The sequence below is a fragment of the Sceloporus occidentalis genome, unplaced genomic scaffold, assembly GCF_023333645.1.
Source record: "Sceloporus occidentalis isolate IW3139 unplaced genomic scaffold, rSceOcc1.0.p SCAF_4, whole genome shotgun sequence".
Lineage (NCBI taxonomy): Eukaryota > Metazoa > Chordata > Lepidosauria > Squamata > Phrynosomatidae > Sceloporus > Sceloporus occidentalis.
Genome location: NW_028316984.1, coordinates 130179553 through 130205261, shown reverse-complemented (window position 1 = coordinate 130205261; position 25709 = coordinate 130179553). Strand labels below are relative to the sequence as shown.

The window sequence follows — 25709 nt, the reverse complement described above, 5'->3', positions numbered from 1 at the left end:
TCAGTGAAGTAATTACAAATACTCTGTTCTCGACTGGTTTAGATCTTACTTGTCTGGCCGATCTTTTGCAGTAGTTACAGGGGGTCAGACTTCTTCTCCTGTTCCCTTATCTGTTGGAGTTCCCCAGGGCTCTGTTCTGGGTCCCCTTCTGTTTTCTCTCTACACACTGTCCTTAGGAAAACTCATCAGCTCTTTTGTTTTTTCCTACCATCTGTATGCTGATGACACCCAGCTGTATCTTTCTGCCCCTGACCTTTCTCCAAGGCTTGAAAAGCAAGTTTCGTCTTGTCTCACAGCTGTCTCGCAGTGGATGCGCCATCGGCGTTTGAAGCTCAACATGTCCAAGATAGAGCTTCTTGTCCTTCCTCCTAAGTCCACCTTTCAACACTCCTTTTCTGTCTCTGTGGACAACATTTCTATTCAACCAGTCCAGCAAGCCCACAGTCTTGGTTTTATCTTTGATTCTTCTCTGTCATGTATCCCTCAGATCCAGACCACAGCCAAGGCTTGTAGATTCTTTTTATACAATATTGCCAAAATCCGACCTTATCTCTCCGCCTATACAGTGGTACCCCGGGATACGAATTGATCGCGTTACGAAATTTCCGGGGTACGAAAAAGTTAGATTGGAAAAAACTGTTCCGGGTAACGAAAGATTTTTCGGGTTACGAAATCCATTTCGGCGCGTTTCGGCGCGAAATTCAAATGCGAAGCGCGGCTAGCGGCTTTCCAGCGCTAACGGAAAGCCTTTTCGGGTTGCGAAATGTATCGGGTTACGAACGGCGCCGCGGAACGAATTAATTTCGTAACCCGAGGTAGCACTGTACTGCCAAGATCCTGGTCCATGCCCTAGTGATCTGACGACTTGATTACTGTAACGTCCTCCTGGCTGGGCTTCCTCTTTCTCACCTCCGTCCTTTAATCTCTGTCCAGCATTCAGCTGCACGCATTATCACTTCCACCCACCGCTCTGACCACATCTCTCCTGTGTTGGCATCCTTTCACTGGCTCCCACTCCCTTTCCGCATTCAGTATAAGCTCCTGCTGTCGACATTCAAAGCCCTCCATGGACTGGCCCCTCCTTACTTATCAGACCTTCTTTCTCCTCACCTTCCCACTCGGGCCCTCCGTGCTGGTAGTCAAGGGTTCCTGTCTCAGCCCAGGATTTCCTCTGCCCCATCCCGGATTCGCCCCTTTTCACTCGCTGCCCCTCACTCCTGGAACCTTCTTCCCCCACAAGCAAGAGCCATCACTTCTTTAACTAGCTTCAAAACGGAGTTGAAAACCATCCTGTTCAGAGAAGCCTTCCCAGGCATTGCATAATTATCACTTACTATCTGATGTTCTTTTGTTGCCTGTTTATCGAACCATTTCCTGTATTGCTATGTATTGTATATGTATTATCCTACTTGAGAGTATGTATTTTCCCTGGATGAAGATTACCCTTCCATTTTGAAGCCAAGCCCTCCCTCCAGTCCATCTGCCTTGGTCCAGGCCTCGGAGGTAGAGAGGAACTGCTGGACCTCTTACCCTTTCCCGCCACCACTCCCTTCTCCTTCTGTGTCATGTCTTTTTAGATTGTAAGCCCGAGGGCAGGGAATCGTCTAACTAAAAAGATTGCTTGTACAGCGCTGTGTAAATTTACAGCGCTTCATAAATAAAGTTTAATAATAATAATAATAATAATAATAATAATAATCCACCTAACAGTCCCATTGTCTAGCCCACATTTTACTGGCTGTTTTGCAAGGATACCATAGGGGACCATATCAAAGGCATTACTAAAATGAAAACACGCTACAGCTACACCAGTCCCTTCATCTACCAAGTTTGTGAGTCTATAAAAAAATTGTCTGCCACAACTTGTTTTTGAGAAACCCAAGCTGACTTTTAGAAACCACAGCATTTCTTTCTAAGTGCTTACAGACTGCCTTAATGGTCTGCTCTAGAATCTTTCCTGGTGTTGATATCAGGCTGACTGGCCAGTAATTATCTGGGCCCTCTTTTTTACTCTTTCCAATACTGGGACATAATAAGGGGACAGGAATTTTCAAAGCTCTGAGATTACCTCTGCCAGTTTTTTTGATACCCTTGGATGTAGTTCACCTGACCCTGGAGACTTGGATTCATTTCAAGTAACCAGGTTTTCACATGGTTCTGAAATGACAACAGCATTGGCACCAAGCAGGCATTTTAAAGGGTAGGGCATTCCACAACTGGGATGCCACAGCAGAGAAAGTTTTCTCCCATGCCTTTTCAGAGTATTGCCCTCTGTTTCATAAATGCCAAAGGTGACCTCATCACCACATCTGAACTGAGACTTTGTGGTGAAGCAAACCGGCAGCTTGGAAAGGCCTCTGGCTGCTTCAACACCAGTCACCTTCCAATCACTGTCCCGAAGCCAGCCACAACTGTGGCCCTGGCCACTGGCATGGAGCAGCTTTTTGCTGCTCCCTTTTTGGCTGGCTTTGGGCCACCTTAAGCAGCCGTAGAACAATTTCTAACTGCTCTGGGGGCATGTGTCATGTGCATACCCTGCTACTGAAGCAGATTGAAGCCGCTCTCTCCTGTCCGTCTGTTTCGGGCCAAAAGTAACACTCAAGCATTAGAGTTAAAACACTGTGGACATTTGAGTCAAGTTAAATTTGAAATGCCTTTAAAACCTGGCAAGATTTTTTTTTTGTCATTATTTTTAAGGGTTATGGAGAAGTCAATGAGGAATGGAAGAGCAAGGGGCCTGTGGATGCCTTCTTACATATCAGTGTCATCAAGAGTTTGTTACAATGCTCAGATTAAAAGTTCTTTAAATCCAGCTCACAGAAAATGAAGAAGCTAATATGATTTGGATACATGTTCTAATTTTTTTTTGTTACACTCACCAAAATTAGATGGTTAGATATCAGAAACAAATGGCAACTTGGGGACTCATAGAATCTGCAATACTTTTTACATCATATTCTGTTTTTCACTTAGAAATCATACTGCTCAAATGATTATGGCCAGTTCCTAAATCATTCTGTATACAATGTGTCTCAACTTGATGGAACAATGAGAACCAAACACATTTGTTTCAATGACCAGTTAAAAGTATACAATTATAGCTTTGTTTTATGTCTAAAAGGAACCAAGCTGTCGAAATGTTTTGCATGACATCTGTAATGGATCATTGATATGTGAAAGGTTTGCTAAATAAACAGATCAATATTCAGAGATTTCTCATTTTATTCTAAATTTAAAGTTTTACAGAATGGGTTAGAAAAAAGCAGTCAATTACATAGGTATGCCAGCAACCTCAAATACCCTTTTCCCACTTCCAACCATCTCAAGAGTACCTTTGTATAGCTAAAATCCAAATGTATCCAAATAACATTCTACCCAAAAAGAATAAAAAGAAAAGCCAAACACATTCTGGGACAAAACTTGTTTCTCATACCTGATCAGCACCATTGCATCGGTTTTCATTTATTTTTATGTACAACAATATTTAAACATACATTTACTTTCAAATCAGTCTTAAATTATTCCTCCATTGGAAGTATAAAGAACAAAGATTAGTATCAACAGATGTGTGCAAACATACATGAGTGAACATTCTGTACATACATGTCTGGCAACGATGGTTGATCCAAGACACCAAACTTTTAATGGAATGATAGAAGCCAACTACTCTCTTTCCCACTCGGCCATTCTTCAACTATCCCTAACCTCCACTGATTACATGCACTTAGGATTCTTTGCTCTCCACACTGAACTCATTTGCAACTGATCATGTGCTGTAGGATTACCCTTGTTTTCAACTAAGAATGAAAGCATATGGTCACAGCATTTTCTTTTCATTTTGAGTCAAACCCTCACATTTAGCTTCATCTGAGCTATGGAAACAGAGGGACTTAAAATTAACATCTTGATTCGCATGAAAAGACAGACAAAAGTATTTTTAATTTTGTCACAAAGATGCACTTTTCATTTTATTTCAATCTCTAATGTAGAGCCAATGTACCTGTGTTAAAGAAGATTACTACCAGTATATTCATGCACTTTAATTGAAGTATCAATAAAAGCTTGGTGTTAAAAGTGTTAATGTCTAAGAGGGTAGCTTTGCTTGCACAAGATGCTCCTCTCCTTTCCATTAATTATCTTTCTTCATCTGCACTACATTCTACATCTTGATTAATGGCTCCCTGATCTTCAGGAACAAGAAACAGGAAAGCCTTTTTTGCACATTTCTGGATCCAAGCCTTCTCATATACAGGGTAACTACAATATTTGTGTCTGTTTTTGCAGTCTGTATGATATGGAAGACATATACAAATGCCCACCTTTTCTGCTCCACAAGATATCTTGTTACTAAAAGGAATAGGCTGTTCTGAATACAGTGGGCCCTCTGTACTGACAGGGGTTCAGTTTCAGCATCCGCAATGGCAGATGCAAAAAAAAAAAAAAAAAAAAAAGAGGACAATCATGCTCCATATTATTCAATAGCAATGACATGAAGATCCATGCGCATTCATGTTACTACCACTGAATAATATGGGAAGTGGAAATCTGTGGGCAGTCAATATTGCACCTCAGAAGCCCCTCAATATGGCAGGGTCCACTATATATGAAATAAGTGTAGATATCACCTTAATTCTCTCACCTAAAGACAGACATAATTTCAGATTTACAGGTGTGTTAGAATATTCTGAAGTTATGTGGTAGCGGCTGTATCTGTAAAGTATACAATCTGCAGTATCATCATTCCCTCACCTCCCCTTAACACCAATATATCTGGATTTTGATTACTGTACTCTCCTCCCTTCTCATCTGTTAACTAAATGGTCAAATGAGTGCCATATGCCTGAAGATGTCATTCATTTATGGAAATTCAGGCTGATAGTAGAAACATCCTATGGCCGACATATAGAAAAAATATTTGTTCAAATTCAGTGTGTAATTTTTTGTAATGCAAAAAACGAGTGAAAATATTTTAGTTAGGAAAATACTCCACAGACTAGTGCAATAGCAATGTTTTGTTGAAAATTCCAATACTATTCTATTTCAACTTCCACCAAATTTCTTATACTGACTTAATTTTCCAAACCTTTCTGGTTTTAAATACATTTCAGTAATATTAGTAACTAGGAATATCAATAGTTGTTTAAATTTATTCTAACATACATTATAAAACAATGGTGCAGAACGACAAAGTGTTGAAGTAGCTCATTGCTTTTCCTGTGTCCCTTAGAATTTTTTCCATTCCTGCTGATCTCTAATATGCCCCTTCAAAAAAACCCACCTGTCAAAAAATTAAGAGATGACAAAAGCATTCTGTGCTTGAATGTAGATACAAAACTGTTGAGGATCTTATCAAGATGATGCAGCTTAGTTTTCCTTCAGTTTCTTCATATGATAAGCTCTTGCTTTTAAGGCTGTTTCTACCATCATCTTTGTGCTATACCATGTAGGCACAACCTTGCTAAACCAAGCCTAAAAAGTAAGGGAGAAAGAGACTCATTATCTGACAAATAAAGACCAAAATATCAATGTACTCCCCAAGAATGGTAACAAAAATATTACAGCACTATTTGGGCCACCACCTCTGTACACACACACACACACCACTGTAAAAGAACATAATAGCATCCTCCTCTTCATGTATATTTTGCAATACACAATTCCACTATTCAATTATGCATTGTATTGAGAATTACTTCCTTTGACGTGTCCTGGATCTTCCATTATTCAGTGTGGTGCCTCCATTCCAGGTAATATGAATCACTTTATAGTTGCTTACATTGAATCTCATTTGCCATTTAAATACCAATTTCCCCATATTTTGGAGCTCTTTATAATCCATTTTTATTCTGACTACCCTAAATAATTTTGGGTCCTCAGTAAATTTTGCTGCTTCACTACCCACTGTAACTCCAGGTCATTCATGAACAAATACAAATTTAGATCCCCGAGGACTCTACTACTCCCTATCACTTCTTTTAAGATCTGACTATTCCTACTCTCTACTCCTATTAAAATCCATTCCTTTAACAGGAATTCCAGTCCATTAGGGGACTTCACCTCTTATTTTGTAAAAACAAGTATGTTCACAATATTTTTTAATGAAGGACTTGGTCAAAAGTCCTTTGGAAATCCAAGTAATTCACATGTTCATCCTCCAATGTGATCCATGATATACTGTGTCAGCAATGCCCTTCAGCACTCTACATTGGACAAACAGGCCAGTTCATGCGCCAGAGGATAAATGGACACAAATAAGACATTAGGAATGAGAATACACAAAAACCGGTGGCAGAACATTACAACCGAGAAGTGACCAGTGGGGTACCACAGGGTCCTGTCCTGGGTCCAGTGCTATTCAACATCTTTATTAATGATTTGGATAACAGTACTGGGGGCATAGTTATCAAATTTGCAGATGACACCAAATTAGGAGGAGTAGCTAATACCCCAGAGGTCAGAATCTAAATTCAAAATGACCTGAATAGATTAGAAAGCTGGGCCAAAGCTAACAGAATGAAATTCAACACGGAGAAATGTAAAGTACTGCACTTAGGGTGGAAAAATGAAATGCACAGATATAGGATGGGGGACATCTGGCTGAACGAGACTACATGTGAAAGGGATCTAGGAGTCCAAGCAGACCACAGGTTGAACATGAGTCAACAGTGCGATGCAGCAGCTAAAAAGGCCAATGCGATATTAGGCTGCATCAATAGAAGTATAGTGTCTAGATCAAGGGAAGTAACTGTGCCACTCTATTCTGCTTTGGTCAGGCTCCATCTGGAATACTGTGTCCAGTTCTGGGCACCACAATTCAAAAAGGATGTTGAGAAACTGGAGTGTGTCCCAAAGGAAGGTGACTAAAATGGTGAAGAGTCTGGAAACCATATCTTAGGGAGCTGGGAATGTTGATCCTGAAGAGAAGGTTAAGAGGTGATTGATAACCCTGTTTAAATATTTGAAGGGATGTCATATTGAGGAGGGAGAACAGGACCTGGAACAATGGATGCAAGCTGCAGGAAAAGAGATTCTACCTCAACATTAGGAGAAACTTCCTGACAGTAAGGGCTGTTCAACAATGGAACATACTCCCTTGGAGTGTGGTGGCGTCTCCCTGCTTTGAAGTCTTTAAACAGAGGCTGGATGGTAATCTGTCTGATATGCTTTGAGAGTTCCTGCATGGCAGGGGCTTGGACTGGATGGCCCTTGTGGTCTCTTCCAACTCTATGATTCTATGATTCTCTAATCTCCCTGGGCATTCCATCTCAGACTTCAGAACCGCAGTCCTTGAACAAAAGAACTACAAAGGTAGGTTGGAAAGAAAAACAGCAGAACTGGAATTCATCCACAAACTACAGTCCCTCAGCAATGGATTGAACAAAGACAATGGTTTCCTGACACACTACATCCACTTCAACACTATCTGACTCCATCTTCATGGGGGTGCCCTACATTCATCTATTCCCCTCACCACAGGCTAGTACCATTGCAAAACAAGATCTGCCCGTTCATCTTCATGCACAAAGACCAGTTTACTATGTCTTTGTGAACTAACAACCATAGTTAAAACTGAACCTGCAACTTCATTTCCATACACAAAGGATTTATAATTTGAATTGACATCCTCACATACCAATGGCATATATATGTCGGTGCCTGGCATTCACTCCACCAAATGTATCTGAGGAAGTAGACTAAAGTCTATGAAAGCTCATGCTGCCAATTTCTTTCTTTCAGTTAGTCTCAAATGTGCTCCAAGATCTCTCTACGTACTGAATCTACAGACTAACACAGCTATATCTTTAAATTCTAGCATTTACGAGATCACTGTAACAGACATCTACAGCTCACTAAGTACATCAAAGGAAACTGTTACAACTCAAACAGTGTAAACATTCACAATTCTTTCCTCAGATCATATATGACAAGAGCAGTCAACTTTGAAAATACATACCATAAGGTCATGAGCTGGGCATCCAGAAGTTTGGGACTCAAGACCAACTGTGTTGAGGGCATATTTTACATACCATTCAGGAGTAGGTTTAAAAGTGCTTGGTCTACGAATCTTAGACAATTTTGTAACTACAAAATATGGCAGAACACTCTGAAAATTAAAAAAAAAGTTTTTGTGTTTTAATATGGATATATAACACAGTAAGACATAGATTGCAGCAAATATTACATCATCATATTTGGAAACAGCTTTCACTGTAAATGATTAAATATTTAAAACCTAACCTATCAGTTTATCATTATTAGAGACGTTTTATACAACTTTTTAGACAAATCACAAAACAATTTACCTAAATGATTAAAGCACCTGTAATTTATGGCATTACTGTATATACTCATATATAAGTCTAGAAATTGTAGTCAAAACATTGGCCCCAAAAACCTGGGTTGACTTATCCATGGATCAATTTAATTATTGTACTTTCACTCTTATAAAAAAGGGAGAACCAGTCCCATCTCTGAGTGGTGAAAAGTAAGAGCTTCCATCCCAGGAGCATCTAAAAGAGGCATTGACACCCCCCTCTCTACTCTCTCTGCTGTTGTGTTGCTACTGACCTTTTTGAATGTCTATGTAGGAAAATGGTGACAGTGGCAGCTCTTTGGCACTTTCCCTCAAAGGAGCACTGAGAGGAATCAGGCTTTGAAGGATTTGAATAAGACGTTTGTGTATGCCTGTCATCTTTTCTGGGTTAAAATCTGGCAAAGTCATCCGATTAAAGGCTGTAATCACGGCTAATATAATTGCCATTTTCTTTGCCTTTTCATCCTTTTTTAATATGTGTGCATTTCCTTAGCCCTGCCTCTGTGTAATTGACTCCTTCACATATCACACAGCCACCATTTACCATAGTTCCATCCTCATCCATCCATCCATTCAGCCTTTAGGATGAGCATAAACAGTCTGCTGGAATTTTCATAGAATTGGAAGAGACCTCAAGGGCCATCTAGTCCAACCCCCTGCTATGCAGGAACACACAATCAAAGTACTCCTGACAGATGGCCATCCAGCCTCTGTTTAAAAACCTCCAAAGGAGACTCTGCCACACTCCGAGGGAGATTGTTTCATTGCCAAACAGCTCTTACTGTCAGGAAATTCATGCTAATCTTGAGGTGGAATCTCTTTGTCCTGTAGTTTGCAACCATTGCTCCATGCCCCAGTCTCTGGAGCAAGAGAAAACAAGTTTGCTCCATCCTTAACATGACATCCATTCAAATATTTAAACAAGACTATCATATCACCCCTTAACCTTTTCTTCTCTTCTTGAGGCTAAATATCCCTAGCTCCCTAAGGCCTGTTACAGACAGGCCAAAATAAAGCTGCTTCGAGTCACTTTGGAGATATGGTATTTCAATGATACATGCGTCCTAAGAGTCCAAAAGCCGCACCAAAGCTGCACTCCAGTCCTTAGAACTGGCGCATGGCTTTGGTGCGGCTTTTGGCCTCTTAGGATGCATGCATAATTGAAATACCATACCTCCAAAGTGACTCGAAGCAGCTTTATTTTGGCCTGTCTGTAACAGGCCTAAGTCTCTCCTCATACAGCATTGTTCCCAGACCTTTTGTTAGTTCTTTGGCATTATTTTCCTTTGCTTCATCCTTTACATAATGTGTTATATGCTCCTAAGTTTCACTCTTGGTTTATCAATGAATCATACCAAAATCCACAATTCTGGCCCTAAAATCTGCCCTTGACTAATATATGGACTGTTGCAGAAGCTGGGTAAAGGCAGCAAGGTTGATAGTTGGTTGATTTTCCTGAAACAGCAGCCTATTTGGAGGATCCTTACTGCGCTAAAGAGGAAGCTGGATTGTGTTATTTCACCAGATCCAGTATGTCCTCAACTCTGAATTGTCTGAGTAGCGGCTGCACTGGTTCTCCTAAGTTTGTGATGCCTGTACTGAGAACATTTATGTGTCATGTAATAGTGGCACCTAATCTTGGCTTTGTAATAGTAGGCATAGTTCTGCCAATACTGACTGTCATAAGCAGAAGAGTTACTATATACAGAATAGCAGGATTCTGAGGACCGCGATCAAGTGTGTTCAGTGGCATGGTATCTGTGGTGCCTGCGAGGCTGATGACTTCAGCAATGATTATCATGATCTCTAGAATAAGAGTTACTGGTCAACTATTAACCCGAAATTGTATTAAGGCCAGTTAAAATTGGGATCAACAAGAAGAAAACAGTGTTTTTGGAAAAGATATGGAGGATCTGGCAAAGGTCTAGCTGACAGCTTTTGCCTTGAAGGGCCAGATGAAACAGTCACCCTTACAACTGGTGAGGATTCCAGGATTTCACCCTCAGAGATGTTGCAGTCAGAGCGGACAACTGCTACTAAATTCTCTACAATACAAGTAAGCAAACATTTCTCAGAGTCTTTCCAGGGCTGAGGTGTTTCCATGGGCTGAGAAGCCGCTTTTTATTCAGAGGTATCGGATTGGGCTGGAACAGATTGGAGATTGGTGGAGGGTGGAGATTGAGACTGATTGAGACTGATGATACTCCTTGTCCCCCAAATGCTTCTTTTCTGAAAACAGCAGCTCCAAAAATTTCCTCAGTGTCAAGGAGGGGGGCATGCACAAGCCACTCAATTAACAGAACCTTGGGTGTGGCAGTGATGGTATGAGCCAGTGACTGTTTTGCTTTGTGTTGAGCAGCAGATGGAATGACTGCTGCACAGGAAGGAAGTTCCGCCAAGCAAAATAGTGGACATAGCTCTAGGTCTCAGAATTGCGCCAATCAGCAGTGGCACTAGGTGGCACCAAAGAATCAACCATTGAATGCTATAACTGAGCTAAAATTAGAACAGTAGTGACATTAGAAGAATTTTGTGCTGTATCTTTCTGTCCCTTATATGAGCCTTCAAGTAAATATTTGGTCCTAGAAAACCTTCCTATAATGGCCAATGGTCTTCCTCCAATTAAATAATTAAAGCATGTTATTTGTGTTCATTCCCCCACAAGATTAGGGTGGAATCTGAGGTTGTTTAGCTACAAAGTGTGTGTGTGTGTGTGTGTGTGTGTGTGTGTGTGTGTGTGTGTGTGTGCATGTGCGTATCTATATCTATAAAGTCAGTGTTAGATAAAAATTTTCTAGCAAACTAAAATTAGTGCAGTATGACCACAGGCCTAGGACAAGAAAATGATAGTGGGAAAGTTTATAGGGTAAATAAGAGAGCTCGGCTAATAAATAATGAAGTGTCAAATGAGAAAAGAAATAATTGTGAACAACTGCTTTTGTAGTATTTACTTTTGTTGAATCTCTATATAAATATGTATTTAAGCCATCTGACAGGTCAAAAACTACCAAAGGACTTAAGTTTCTGTCACCATATTCTAAGTCCATTTTTTCAGGATCCTTATTTTCTGTAGTGTAGACAATGTTTCACTGCCGTGTAATGAGGTTTTACTTACATGTCTTGAATAAACTGTGTATCTAAATTATTAAAATTCCTTATAATGCTTGTAGAGTTTGAATATAAGCATCTCTGAGTCTTGAAGAGAAATAATAAAATATAGTCTAGTACAAAGTTCTGAGATCTACATGGGAAGGCTTTCTCTGAGTCCTGCCACCATCACAGGTTCGTCTGGTGAGGACACAAGAGAGAGCCTTCTCTCAGTGGCTGCTCCCTCCTCTGGAATGCCCTTCCATGGGAGATCAAGTTGGCTTCTCCCTGTTTTCCTTTTTGTTCAAGCAGGTTTTTAATATATAAATCAACAGGGATGTTTTTACACCATGTATGTTTTATTTATGATTTTTTAACTTTTATATGTTTTATGCAAGTTTATACTGTTTTACTGAAATTATTTTAATTGTTTTTTAAAAAAATATTGTGAAGTTTTAAACTGTTTTTATTTATGAGCCACCTTGAGTCACTTTATGGGAGAAAGGCAGCATGTAAATGAAATAAATAAATATTGTGCATCTCAGGGTATTTGATGTGGAGGACCAGCAACTATTATTTTCACTGTACCTGGGACTGGCCCTAATTTTGTGCTCATTGGGAAAAACTGTTTCTTTCCTTCCTGGAAATTTGCTCAAGGACCATGGCTAACCTAGTTCACTAATAGGAAGTATCTAATAGCACCTTTTAAAAGAACTGCACTAACTAACAAACAACTCCCCCTTATTAACAATCTTCACCCCCTGCCCCCAAAACCTGGGCTCTCTCATGAAAGGTAACTTTATTTTATCTATTTCTATTCTATTTCTCTGAAGAAAATATAGACACAAAGTTGCTTACACTATAAAAAGACACCATGCACAAAACACTCACCTTTAATTAAAATTTATTTTAATTAAGATTAAAATAAAGTACCAAGAACATATAAAATGTCAATGAATATTGATACTAAAAGCAACTAAAGAAACTGCTTCAAATTAACTAAAGGGTCTTTGAAACAAGTTTTAGCAGGATGCTTAAAAGCATCAGTAAAAGTATTTCCTTTGGGAGGATGTTCCATGAAATGGCCATGAAGAATGAAAAATTCTTTTTCCAGTGACTGCCCCCAAACTTCTTTTGGGAATAACACCAAGAGTAAATTTTCACATGATGTTATATTTGGTGTTACTACAATCTATGTTACCAAGTTAAATGGTTCCAGTAGATAACAATTCTACTCACTTGTATAATGACACCTTTCTTTTTGTATTCCATATTGATACCTTGAGAGAAGAAATTCACAAAAGCCTAAAGATAAACAAGAGAAGAAGAATGTTATGAATTCAGTATATGTAGAGTCACCTATATTGTTATGTTTAGTTAATACAGCCTTAGGTGGAATTTAAGAACTCTAACTATACATGCACACTGGCATGCTATCATGGCCAGTCAGGATGTTCCTTTGTATGGACAGTTTCTATAACTTCCAGGATTATATTATTTCCTGGTTTTTATCTTGATACACTAAACACATTTATAATAATTAATCTGTCTGAATTATCTCTGCATTAAATAGAAAGTGAGGAGAATTGCCCTAGGAAAGATCACAGCTGAAAACTGCACACAGTACCATTCCTAGAAGGGTAATATTCAACTTCTCAGAGTATCAGTGTTAGAGATTATGGCCTTATTGGCACACACTAGTAAGTCATAACATACTTTTAAGTGGATGAGCCATAGAGTTTTATAGATGATTGATTGATAGATAGATAGATAGATAGATAGATAGATAGATAGATAGACAGACACACACACACACACACACGTTTTGGAGCAATTATTAAAAAATACTGGAAGCTTTCACTTCTATTTTAGATTAATCACAGTTTAAATGTATTTTCCTAAACCCAAACTATGATTAAACGTAACTGTGGTTAGTTAAACATGCCACTTCATACAGTATGAAGTTGTCTTGTTTTAGATTACCATGATTAAGACTCACCACAATCTGTTCAAGTGGGGATGGTAAAAGCAAGCTATGGATAACTTACAAGGAGGGATAACATTTCGACTCCATGCACCCATGGAAAAAAGAGTGAGCCTGAAGCACAGCACAAGCTTATTGTTTGTTGCCATGTTCAAATCAGCCTAATGCCATATGAAATCTTGTGAGATGCCTGAGTAAGGCTTCCAAGAAGCAGATATGGAGATTGTGTAGCTAGCATGGAATAACAAGAAGCCAACTAGAAATTTCAAAATACTCAACAAAAATACAGAATGAGGAAAAATATACATATTTACTTTATTTGCAAGAATTTGAATTGCTTTAAAGAAAAGCATTTATTTAGCAAAATACACAATACCTTTCTGTTGTATACTCCATGGAAAGTGAAGATGCTCTTAACTGTGAATTATGCATTTATGTTTTTTTTGCAAGAACATTATTTAATTTACAGCATTGTCTAATGTATGTTTATACATAATAAAGTCCTACTGTATTCAATGGAATTGATCCGAAGGAAAAGCGGTATATAAATAAAAGTTTTATTATTATTTATTATTTAATATTAAACCCAGGCAGGCACAAAGAATATAAACAATCAAGCTTTGTCATTACCTCTAATGGTAGTAACAGAAATGAAAAGAGAAGATTTGAAAATAAAGTTAAAATCTGGATGTCATAAAAAAGGATATGTAGCATTCTTTCTGGTGCTACATAATTTCCAAAAGATATGTGCTTTATAAAAATAAAACAAGATGTGAGGGGCATTTCATTATATCCCAGCTGAGCTAGGACAGCAATTATTTTGGTGTATTAATATAGTAAAATCATTCCAGAACAACTGTCTTAATGAGGTGTCCCTATACAAATAATAGTGCTCTATGATTCATCCTTCTTCACTCAGAAGGGCTATGCTCCTATGGTTTCCTCTCATACATAAAGCATTTCCTTAATGTTTATTTATTTATATCCCACCTTTCTCCCACAATGGGATTCAAGGCAGGTTTTTTTTAAATGGAGGGCTCCCACTTAAGGTGCAAAGGATTGCATTCCAGAAGTGACATCATGTCATCTCTTGACTAGATTTGTATGTAAGATTCCAGCACATTAAATATCAAAAAGCTACATTATTTACCTTAGTTGCTGAATAAATCGTGAGAAATGGAGTTGGCTGAAGCCCAGCAAGAGAGGAAATATTCACTATTACTCCCTTGGACCTAAAAAAGGTAAATAAAAAATAGTAAGTCAACTACCAGAAATAGCAAAAATAAAACATATTACAGTAGACCCTCCACATTTGCTGGGATTGGGGTGAAAGACCCCTGTGAATGTGGAAACACAAAATTTCTGGGTTTTGGCCAAACTGGATAGGGCTTCTAGAAGCTGAAACACCTGGAGGACTAAAGTTTGGGAAAGAGTGATCTCTCTCATTAAGTAAGAATATATAAGAGAAAAACCAGTAATATGGTTCCTTTACAAAATAGCACAAATAGGTACCATCATATAGCTCCATCACAGGTCTGCAAAGTTTTAGTTTTATCAGATTTATCCAAAATGAATACATAAAAGTGTCTGACTAAACACACCCTAATACTTCATAAGCATTCTACCTTGAGCAATATAGTAGGAAACATACTATATTTATCTCTCCCATTGTTGTTATGGCAACCCCTGTCTGCCCTAGCTGTGTGTAAAGTAGTAAAAAGCAAGCTACTTCTGTAATATAATTAAAATGGGGAAAATATCCAGTATGTTAATGTTTACCTACAACAGGGCCACCCAATTCCAATTACACCAAAGGCTTTAGCTAATGCAGTGTGGCCAATGATAACAGAGTACACACAAAAGGAATGAATCTGACTTCATATACAATGTAGGTAGACATACTAAATAACTGACCTTTCCTGTAACTTAAGGAATCACTGAATAGCATCTTCTTTTGAGGGACTCTAAATCTTTTCTAGCATTTATCCAGAGGATAGTGCTTACAAACTATCCATGTTGGCTACTAAAGTTTTAAATGCTGCAGTTTTTAAACCACAGTTGAGTTATGAATTTAATTGTTTGGTGGTGTATAAATTCTGTAATGCCTCTTGGAAGGCTGAGCTTAAAAAGCAAGCTAAAATCCATTAATAAATAAATAAATAACAAAAAGCAGTATAAAATTGAAACTGCAAGCTGCCACGAAACCAAGAAATTCATAGCTTGCCATTTTCCAGTTCATTAGAGAGAACATGCTATCTTATATCAGTTGGTTCTTCCATATTACAATGCTTGTCTGAGTAGACTGCTTGTTTAAATACTTATTTGCACATCATTAAAATGAGTCTGTGTTCTTTAATAGAAGGGATTAAGAAAATCTAGGAGTGTATGCTCATTCTAGCTTTGGAACCCACTTTTAGAACTGTGGAGAAGAGGATCCAATGAAATAGGATTCTACGTTGCAAACTTGCTCATGCACTTCTTCCACCAATTCAACAGACCCAGCAAAACTGACATCACTACTCAAGGTAAGAAACGTGCCAGACAATTTCTGAATTTCAATTTCAATTTCTTTATCCTTTGCTATATTGGAAAAAAACAACAACCTGGAGATTTAATCAGCCTTTACTCTAAAACATTTAAGCACATATCTGTAGGCAGTAGCTCCAGAGGTATATCTCTTCCTTTGCAAAGGCATGTTTTTTTCTTTGTAGTGGCACTCAGTTATAGAACTAATATTAACAATAATTAAAAATGAATTAATACTTATATCTCAGTCTTCAAGTAAAAGTACTAAAAATGGTACTATGTGCTCTCTAATAAAGATTCTATGGTGTATAACATAAGTAGTGGAACAATATAACAATATGCACCTATGATTTAACAAAGAGTAACATAAGTGGCAGCATCAGTACATAATGCCATACAATAAAACTTGGTGTTATGTATTAAAAGCCAAGTAAACATTTGTACTACTATAAATCTGAAATTTTAAAATGTGTATTTATTGTATGCAGAAAGTGAGGATCCTAAGGATCTGGAGTTAGACTGTTTAAATCTTAGGCTGTCACAGTGAGATATGCAACATAAAAGAATTTCTGACAGATCCCTTATGAGCAGAAGAGATTAAAACAATTACAGAATCTATGAGAAATGGAAATGCTCCAGGGCCAGATCATCTTCCTTGTTATTGTTAACAGACGTCAAGGTGACTTCGACCTATAGGGATCCTATGAATGAAAGTCCTCCAAGTCAGCCCATTCTTAACAACCCTGCTCAGGTCTCACAGCCTCAGGGCCATGGCTTTCTTGACTGAATGAATCCATCTGTAATTAAATTCTCCTCTTTCTTCTATCATATCAAGCATTATCATCTTTTCTAGTGAGTTATGTCTTCTCATTATATGGCAAAAGTTTATCAGTCTCCATTTAGTCATCTTGACTTCTAGTTAGAGTTAAGTCTGACATGCTCTAGGACCCATTCATTCGTCTTATTAGTAGTCCATGGTATCTGTAGAACACGTCTCCAGCACCACATTTCAAATGAGTTGATTTCCCCCTCCCTATCAGCTTTCTTCACTGCCCAGCTTTTATAACCATATTGGGCATACAATGGCATGAACCATCCTAACTTTACTATTCATTGATATATCTTTACACTTCAGTCTAGTTCCTTCATAGCCGCCCTTTCAATTCCTAGTCTCCTTTTGATATCTGCAGTTCTGATTTCTGCGATCTCCACACAAATTAATGACTGAAACAAAGTCTGGAAAATCATGTACTATTTCAGTGTCTTTGTTGTATATTTTAAAGTTATGTAAATTATTTGTTTTCTTAATGTTCAACTGCAAACCTGCCCTTCCTTGATTCTCTTCAATAATGGTTCCAAGTCGCTATTATTTTATGCTAGTAGTATGGCTTCATCTGCATATTTTAAATTATTGATGTTACTTCTTCCAATTTTCATGCTTCCTTCCTCCCAGTCTAATTCTGTTTTATGGTATCTTCAGTATACAAGTTAAACAGATAGGGTGATAAACTGCAGCCTTGTCTGACCCTCTTGCCAACTGGAAACCATTCCATTTCTCTGCATTCTGTCCTGAAAGTAGCCTCTTGTTCTGAGTACATCAAGACAATAAAATGCTGTGGCAAAACCCATTTCTTTAAGTGCCATCCATAACTTTTTGTGATCTAAGGTTGTACTATAATCTATAAAGCACAAGCTGATCTTCCTTTGATTTTTTTTTTTTTGTTACACTTCATTGTATGTTTGCAATATTATCCCTAGTGCCTCTTCTTTTCCGGAACCATGCATGGGCATCAAGCATTTCTTGCTCCACATATGTTAAATGTATTTGTTGCAGAATTTTGAGCATCATTTTGCTTGCATGGGAAATTAATACAACAGTCCTATGGTTACTACAGTTCCTGGTACCCCATTCTTGAGGATTGGAATGCATATGCAGTATTTCCAATCTGTGGGCCATTCTTTTATTTTCCATATTTGTTGACAGATGTTAGTTAGAACTAGAGTAGATTCTGTCTCTGTAGACTGAGGCAGCTCTATTGGCATGCCATTTGTTCATGGTGATTTATTTCTTCCAAATGCTCTGTGTGAATCATCCATGTCACTTTCTATTAAATGGTATAAACATACTCAGACCTATTGGTTCCCAGACTTCATTGTAGGTATTTTTTTATAATAATAATAATAGGATGTATTTATATGCCACCCAATCAGTGGGAATCCGGGCGGCTTACCACAGAGGGGATAATAGACAGTTCCCTGCCCTCGGGCTTACAATCTAAAAAGACACCACACAAAAGGAGAAGGGAATGGTGAGGGGGGAGGGGATCAGGTCCAGCACTCTTTTCTCCCTCTGAGGCCTGGACTAAGGCCGATGGACTGGAGGGAGGGCTCTTTTTCTTAATCGAGGCCGGGCCCGATGGCGTTGGACCTGTCCTTTCACTCCCTCTAAGGCCAGAAGATGACAGTTGGAGGGAGGGGAGGCCTCTTCCTCTTCAGGCCCGATGGCATTGGGCCTGTCCTTTCGCTCCCTCTAGGCCAGAAGATGACAGTTGGAAGGAGGGAGGGGAAGGCTCCTCCTCTTCAGGCCTGATGGCGTTGGATCTGTCCTTTCACTCCCTCTAGGCCAGAAGATGACAGTTGGAAGGAGGGAGGGGAGGGCTCTTCTCTTCAGGCTCGATGGCGTTGGGCCTGTCCTTTCGCTCCCTCTAGGCCAGAAGATGACAGTTGGAAGGAAGGAGGGGAGGGCTCTTCTCTTCAGGCTCGATGGCATTGGGCCTGTCCTTTTAATTTTTAATCAGGCATTTCCCCAATTTCTTTTTATGAAGGCTTTATTTCTGTTCTTCCCAAATCAGGCAAAGATCATACTAAGTGTGCAAACTATATACCACTCTCTTTCATGTTAAATGTTAATGTCAAAATACTAGCTGTAGTATTGATAAAAGGCTTCAAAAGGTACAGTAATATCAATAATAATTCACATTGCTCAGGTAGGTTTTATTCATTATAGGCAGAGAATTGATAATTTAGGATTAATCACAAATTTGCTTTAAATACTAGAAGACATGACCCTGACACGATTGCTTCACTTGTTGCTGAAAGGGTGCATGACAAAATTAACTTGTGCTTTATTTTTGTGATCTTTTAGGAATTTGCTTTTGCATCACATTTTTGAATGGATTCAGATTTTTCACCTCTCTCTCCCAAGTCAAGAGTGATCCACTAATGAGATAGTTTCTGATTTAAGGCAACCTTTTGTTATTTATTTCTTGGCCAGAATCTCTATTTCCAAGAATTAATCTATTAGCTTCTGGCCTCTTTCTGGCTATTTTATTAACTAGTCTAAAAGCGGACGCTATGTCATAGCCACACTCCATCTGGATATTTCACCATTTGGCAGTTTGCTGGTACTGAGATGCTATTAGGTATTTGGACATACTGGTTCCTTGGGATATTACCCAAATGATTAAAACCATGGTATAGATTAGCAGCATCCGAACACTAATGTTTGGGTCCAGCCTATATGCTATACAAGCATATAGGAACCACTGAAGGGCAGAAACACATGTACTCAAAGGTGTGACTGTGGAAGGAGGACAAAGGTACAAACTCCCCAGTAAGAAGTGTACCCCAATGAATTTTTTTCTTCATTCTTCAAATTTCTATTATTTCAGAGAACAAGACACTGAAAATCCTTTGCACCTAGAACTCCTTTCACATTTCCTTGGTAATGCTGCATGTCCCTTTTCTTTGGATACCTAAACTTTATTTCAAATGTTCAACTGAAATTTCAAGTTACTGCAGTGCCAGAAAGCAAAGTCCATTGGGTGGTTTTTAGTTGGGGGGCAATGCCCTCATTTTCCCCCACCTGCTATACCCCTGCGTATACTCAACCCAGCCAGATGGCCAGATAACATCTTGATTGATACTACTTTTGCTGAGAGATCTTAAGAATCAGGAGAAGTACCCTTCCTGTGGAATCCCAAGTAGAAATGTGAATGCATACAACATTTGTTTGCAAAAAGGAATACAACATGGTCACAGTGATCAATTCTCTGCCCATACTTTAGAACGCTGTTCACAAACAAAATTAAGTTTTAGAATTCTATAATCTGTGATCTAGTTCTCCACTTCTTTTCATTGTTTCCAGCTTATCAGAAAACTACGCAGATGATTGAACTCTACAAAAAAATGAAACTACATTTAGGAATAATTGTGTTATTTTCCTGGAATATTTTTCTATTTCAGAGGTCAACAGGACTATAAGAGAAATGGCAGACATGTCTGTAGGGTAATCACCAAGATACACTGAAAAACCATTCAGATCTACAGGCCTTCAGGGGCATACCAATAGAATAAATTCATCACTCTTGTAGAGCTCATCAGCCAGAATGCTGAACAATTAAACAAACCCACCCAAAATATATCAAATAGATACTGTTAGAATTTTGGGTCATCATCAGCACCTGAGAAGGATGCTTTTGCATTCTCAGCCACAAGAACTAATTTTCTATTGTGTTCAAAATATAGCAAGGAGAGCCATTTGTTCTATAGATTGCAACGTGGATACATGCAATTGTAATGCTGGAGACAAACAGGACTCCCACTGTGAAGAAAGTTGAAGAGAGTAATGTAGATGATAAAGTGAATCACATGTGCTGAGTCTTGAGTTCTAATTACCTCAGTAGACTAATGAGAAGCTCTGTAGAAAGCAGTCCCTGTAAAAGGATGCTATAGAGAGTAAAAGACAACTGTAACATTGAACAAAGCATCATCCTTCCAAGAAATTTTTACTAGACTGAAGCAAGAAGAGAGCTATAATGACAGAGAAGTGTGGAAGGAATATTTTTGTTCACTTATAACAATCTAACCAAGTGACACTTTTACATTTTCAAAGAACCTACTGACCTCACATAGCAGAGTGAAGTACCAACAGGAGCAATGTATGTATGCTTAGGTACGCTGGCAGTATGGATAACTACCACTGGAAGCCTGTTACACACTAGCTCTAAGTTATTCCAAAGAGCCTCCTTTTGCTCACACTACTATATGACTACAGCTTTTACTCTATGCCCATTTTGCTTCCAGTGACTCTCAGCAATGGCTTTAAGGAGGTTATTCCCAGGAACATCCCGGGAACCGTAGCCGCCCCCACAGAATAGCAGATTGTTGAGTTCGCATGATGAGTCAGACAGGCTTTTTAATTCCATTTTAAAAAGAAATCACCACACCAGTGAAAGGGAAAGAAAATAAAGAAGGGAATCAAGTGGCAATAGGCTTCCACCGCGTGATGATTCATGCACCCAGAACCATGACTCACAGAGCATTACAGTGCTGCTAAAACATGGAGGCCAGGCTGATTAATCATAGTAATGAATTTTTCTAAGAAAGGATTCTCCCCTATAAATAATGATGACTGTCTGGATAGTGTTTATGTGACTCACCTTTCCAGCATGCCAGGCAGTACCAATCGTGTCATCTGAAGAAAGAAAAAAAACCTGGTGACTGAACAATATGCAGACACCAAACTGAGGAAAGCCTCTCTCTGCCCCCTCTTCACCTCAAAATACTTTTTTAAAAACGAAAGCCTTCATTTGTGGAGGCAGCAGATTTTTTTTCTACCTATGTAACGTGGTTCTTCTACAAAGCAGATGTAGCGAATCAGATGGCCTCATCTGCACTTGTAACAGCAAACACCAGTACTGTAGCCAGTTTTTCTTTATTATTTTGCATTGCTGCAGCACTGCTTTATCAGGGGCTTCTAAAATGTCACTGTGGTCAAATTACAATCAAGCAATGGCAAGGGCTGGTATGGAAACTCCATACCAATTCTAAACACTGATAATTTTCTGAATTATGATGGGGATAGAAGCATTCTAACTTAACCATCAACACAAAATGTATTCCAAGAAGCAGTAATAATGAAATATTTTTCAGGAGAACCTGAAATTGTGTAAGGTTCCATGTTTTAAAGACAGAAAATAGACTAAATGGGTTTTTTGGATCTATTCCAACTTAGTTTGTATGATTCTTCTGAACAGAATAACCATCTCAAATGTATGAGTAAACAGCTCCTCGTCCAAGCTGGTTTAACAAATCTAAGGGCTTGTAAATTCTTGCCTCAAATGAAAGGCAAGCTTTTGGAAACCACAAATAATTCTACAGTTCACATTAAAACATGAGCCAAATCACTCTTGCCTTCTCTCCTGCCAGCCCCCACCCATCCCCAAAGTCCTTCCTGACCACCGCTAACTTCCCCTTCCTGTTATGCATCTTCAATAGAAGAAAAAGAGGGGAAATTGCTTTTCCAGTCAACCTGACGAACTGGATATCAATATGGTCTTGTCCAAAGCCTGGTGGATGAGATGGGTAATGTATTAACCTAAAGAATTACCTGTCCTTTAAACCACTAAACTTTGGAGGTTTTCAGCATGCCAGGGCAGTAGAACCTTCCTTCTTGCTGATGCCTACATCTGCTGTTTGGAAATAAGTAAAAAGAAGATGGGAGCATGGGGGAAAGGCTGGCCAAGGACAGTTTTCGGTTGGGACTGCACCCTTCTACTTGTTGGTTTTTGTTTTGGTACCAAAACAGATTAGCACTGGTCCACATCAGAGTTAGGACAAAGGAGCTAATTCTATCTAATTGTGTCTCCATATCATCATATTTACACAGTATGCAAGCAAGAATATCAAGTATGAGTACGCACATGATAAACTGAATTCTTTGGGTTATCATGGATGTAACAGACATTTTGGTCAAGGGAAAAATGTCACTGAACTATCATTAAAGGGAATTAAATGTGGGATTAAATGCCATTGAAGTTTACCAAGTAAACACTGTGTTGAAAATGTATAGTATAAGGCCACAACCGTTCAAGTTTTAGCAACATGTAGACAACACATAGCTGTGGGTTCCTTCTTCTCTCTGTTCTTGAGGGCCACAATTTCAGCTGAATTTTTGTAGTGGAGTGGGAGCAGCCTCCAGTGGATCTCAGATCCACTAGAACTGCTCACCTTTTGCATACAGCAGTGCACCTTATGCTATCGAATGTGGGAGACTGGTAGGGTGTTTCTCTCCCAATGTGCCAGGAGAAAGTATTATACTCATCTCATGGATTACAAATGTTTTGTTCTTTCCTGGAAACTCACCACAAACTGGCAGCGAACAACTCACAGATTCGCACTGGTCCACAGATCCCCACTACGAAAGGCTGACTCTCCCACATAACTGTACAGCTTAACTTGATGTGCCAGATAGGCCTGTTCCTTAAGATACCTGATCTGATCACATCCCATTTGGATACAGTAACACACACTCTATGTTAGGGCTGCCTTTGAAGAAAGTTCTGGAACGATGCGCAGCTTCTTGACATCCTGGGGGCGGAGTTAGGGTGTCCAGCACCGTGCGATCTGTACAGAGCCTTAATTTCTTTTTACAGTTGGTTCTCCAATCGTGTGGTTACATTATGTAACTTTATCTGTTACAAACTATATCTGTTCCTAGTTTGTTGTGGGCTATGTGGCCATGTTCTGGAAGAGTTTATTTCACCAGTATCTGTGGCTGACATCGTCAGTGAATGTTGCCATGGAAGTGAGTGGGGTATATATACACTGTGTAACCCTTGGTTGAGAGAAAGTGATTTACATTGTAATGTGCGTGTTGGTCTATTGTTGAATGGCAAGACCTCAGGGTGTCTGTTTGTCTTTGTTCCATTTCCCCTCATTAACTTTATTTTCACCAGTGTTTTATTACTCTAAACATAAGTTCTAATATCACTCAAGACTTTGAATCCTGTGAAAGCCTGGCTCAATTCACAATTAACATTCCCTCAGAATTAGGTGAGTATGAGCCATCCTGAACTAGCTCTTCAACTGTCAAATGACTCACGTATTTCACTAAACTTCTTTCGTTTGAACTCTTTATTCCTTACACGGAAGTCTGAATTCCGTTAAGGTTTTGTACTGAAACCTGTTCACTTCTAACTTCACTTCTAACAGTACATGACACACTCCTCCTCCTTTCAGCAGCTCCTCCCCTTTAACACACCGCAACACACATCAGCATCAAGGCATATTATATTACACTGACTGCTGAGTTGGATAAACTGCAATATCATACAAATATTATGCTACTATATTAAAAACAGAAGCTATGACAGCAAGCTTTTCTGAGAATACTTAGCATTTTTAAAAATTAAAAAGGAATTTAAAGTGAAGTTCCTATGGGGATGGAAAAGAGGCAGCCAGGTGCTCTGACTGTGACAGTCAAACATTAGTCTCAGACTTGTGTTTGTTGTTGTGTGCCTTCAAGTAGTTTCTGATTTATGGTGACCCTAAGACCGATCTACCACAGGGTTTTTAGGGCCTGGATGTGTATGCTTCACCCACCACTCAGTGGGTTTCCATAGCCAAGCCCTGTGCAAGACTTACAATGTGTTATTTACTTGACTGTGATCTGTCTAAACAAACCACCTCAGTAATAATGGAAGAGAGGTATCCAAGCAAGTTGGACACAGCCATACTGGATGCACGAAAGTAGGCAACCCATCCTGACCTTAGCCAACATCTTTCCACTTGCCTTTATCCCTCAATGATCATAATTAAAACTGAACTTGTCACCTCACCACCATAATGAAAATTTTGCATTTTGACGGTTATTCTTATAGTCTGACTATAAAGGTCCTTCCTGCACAACACTTCACTCCATGAATCTGAGGAAGCAGATCAACTCTATGAAAGCTTATGCTACCACCTCTTTCGCAGTTAGTCTCAAAGATGCTACAAGATTTGCATTCTTATATTCCAGATTAACACAGCTATGTCTCTGTAATATAACTATATTCACAGTTTCCTTCATCTTCAACAGTATCACATCTGTTCTTCTCTTGAAAACAGCTATGCTGTAAGGAATTGCTGACTAACATCCAGTGGCTGCCACAGAAAATAGGTTTACACAGCAGCACTACAGGGATGCACAGATAACTCACAGATAAAGTGATCATGTGTAATTCCACTTTTTAAAAGAAAAATACACTGCAAAACAGGGTTTCCCAGTATTGTTGGGATATTGTTGAATTACAATTCCCAGAATTCTTCACAACTGGCAATGCTGGCTAGGGCTATGCTTGCTATGGAGTTGAAGTTTGAGGCTCAACTCATCTATCTCAAGAATAGCTGTGTTACTTTGAATCAGTAAACAGAGAAACACTACTGTACCACTTGAAATTATCCCATAAATGGTACTTACCTTGCACACAGATATGACATTAATGTTTATCAGCTTATCAATTGCCTGCAAGAGAAAAAGTATATGAAGTCCAACAATATACTATAATGTCTTAGAATCACAGATAGAATCATAGAATCGTTGAGTTGGAAGAGACCATAAGGGCCATCCAGTCCAACCCCATTCTGCCATGCAGGAACTCTCAATCAAAGCATCCCCAACAGATGGCCATCCAGTCTCTGCTTAAAGACTTCCAAAGAGGGAGATTACACCACACTCCGAGGGAGTGTGTTCCACTGTCAAACAGGCCTTACTATCAGGAGGTTCCTCCTAATGTTGAGGTGGAATCTCTTTTCCTGTAGCTTGCATCCATTGTTCCGGGTCCTGTTCTCTGGAGCAGCAGAAAACAAGCTTGTTCTCTCCTCAATATGACATCCCTTCAAATATTTAAATAGGGCTATCATATCACCCCATAACATTCCCTTCTCCAGGCTAAACATCTTCAGCTCCCTAAGCCGTTCCTCATAGGACATGGTTTCTAGACCCTTCACCATTTTAGTTTCCATTTTAGTCTT

At 39.0% G+C, this 25709-nt stretch overlaps 1 protein-coding gene across 2 annotated transcripts in view; it reads right to left on the bottom strand.

Moving 5' to 3' along the window:
- Positions 1-3204: 3204 nt before the first annotated feature.
- Positions 3205-25709, bottom strand: part of LOC149314608 (very-long-chain 3-oxoacyl-CoA reductase-like) — a 65745-nt gene continuing 43240 nt past the window's right edge. For both annotated transcript variants that reach the window (XM_089521473.1, XM_089521474.1), the window contains exons 6-11: positions 25156-25200; positions 21353-21387; positions 14536-14617; positions 12641-12706; positions 7955-8104; positions 3205-5469 (exon numbers count right to left, since the gene is read on the bottom strand). In XM_089521473.1, coding sequence (XP_089377599.1) covers positions 5365-5469; positions 7955-8104; positions 12641-12706; positions 14536-14617; positions 21353-21387; positions 25156-25200 — 483 coding nt within the window. In that variant the 3' untranslated portion in view covers positions 3205-5364. The remainder of the gene's footprint in view (positions 5470-7954; positions 8105-12640; positions 12707-14535; positions 14618-21352; positions 21388-25155; positions 25201-25709) is intronic.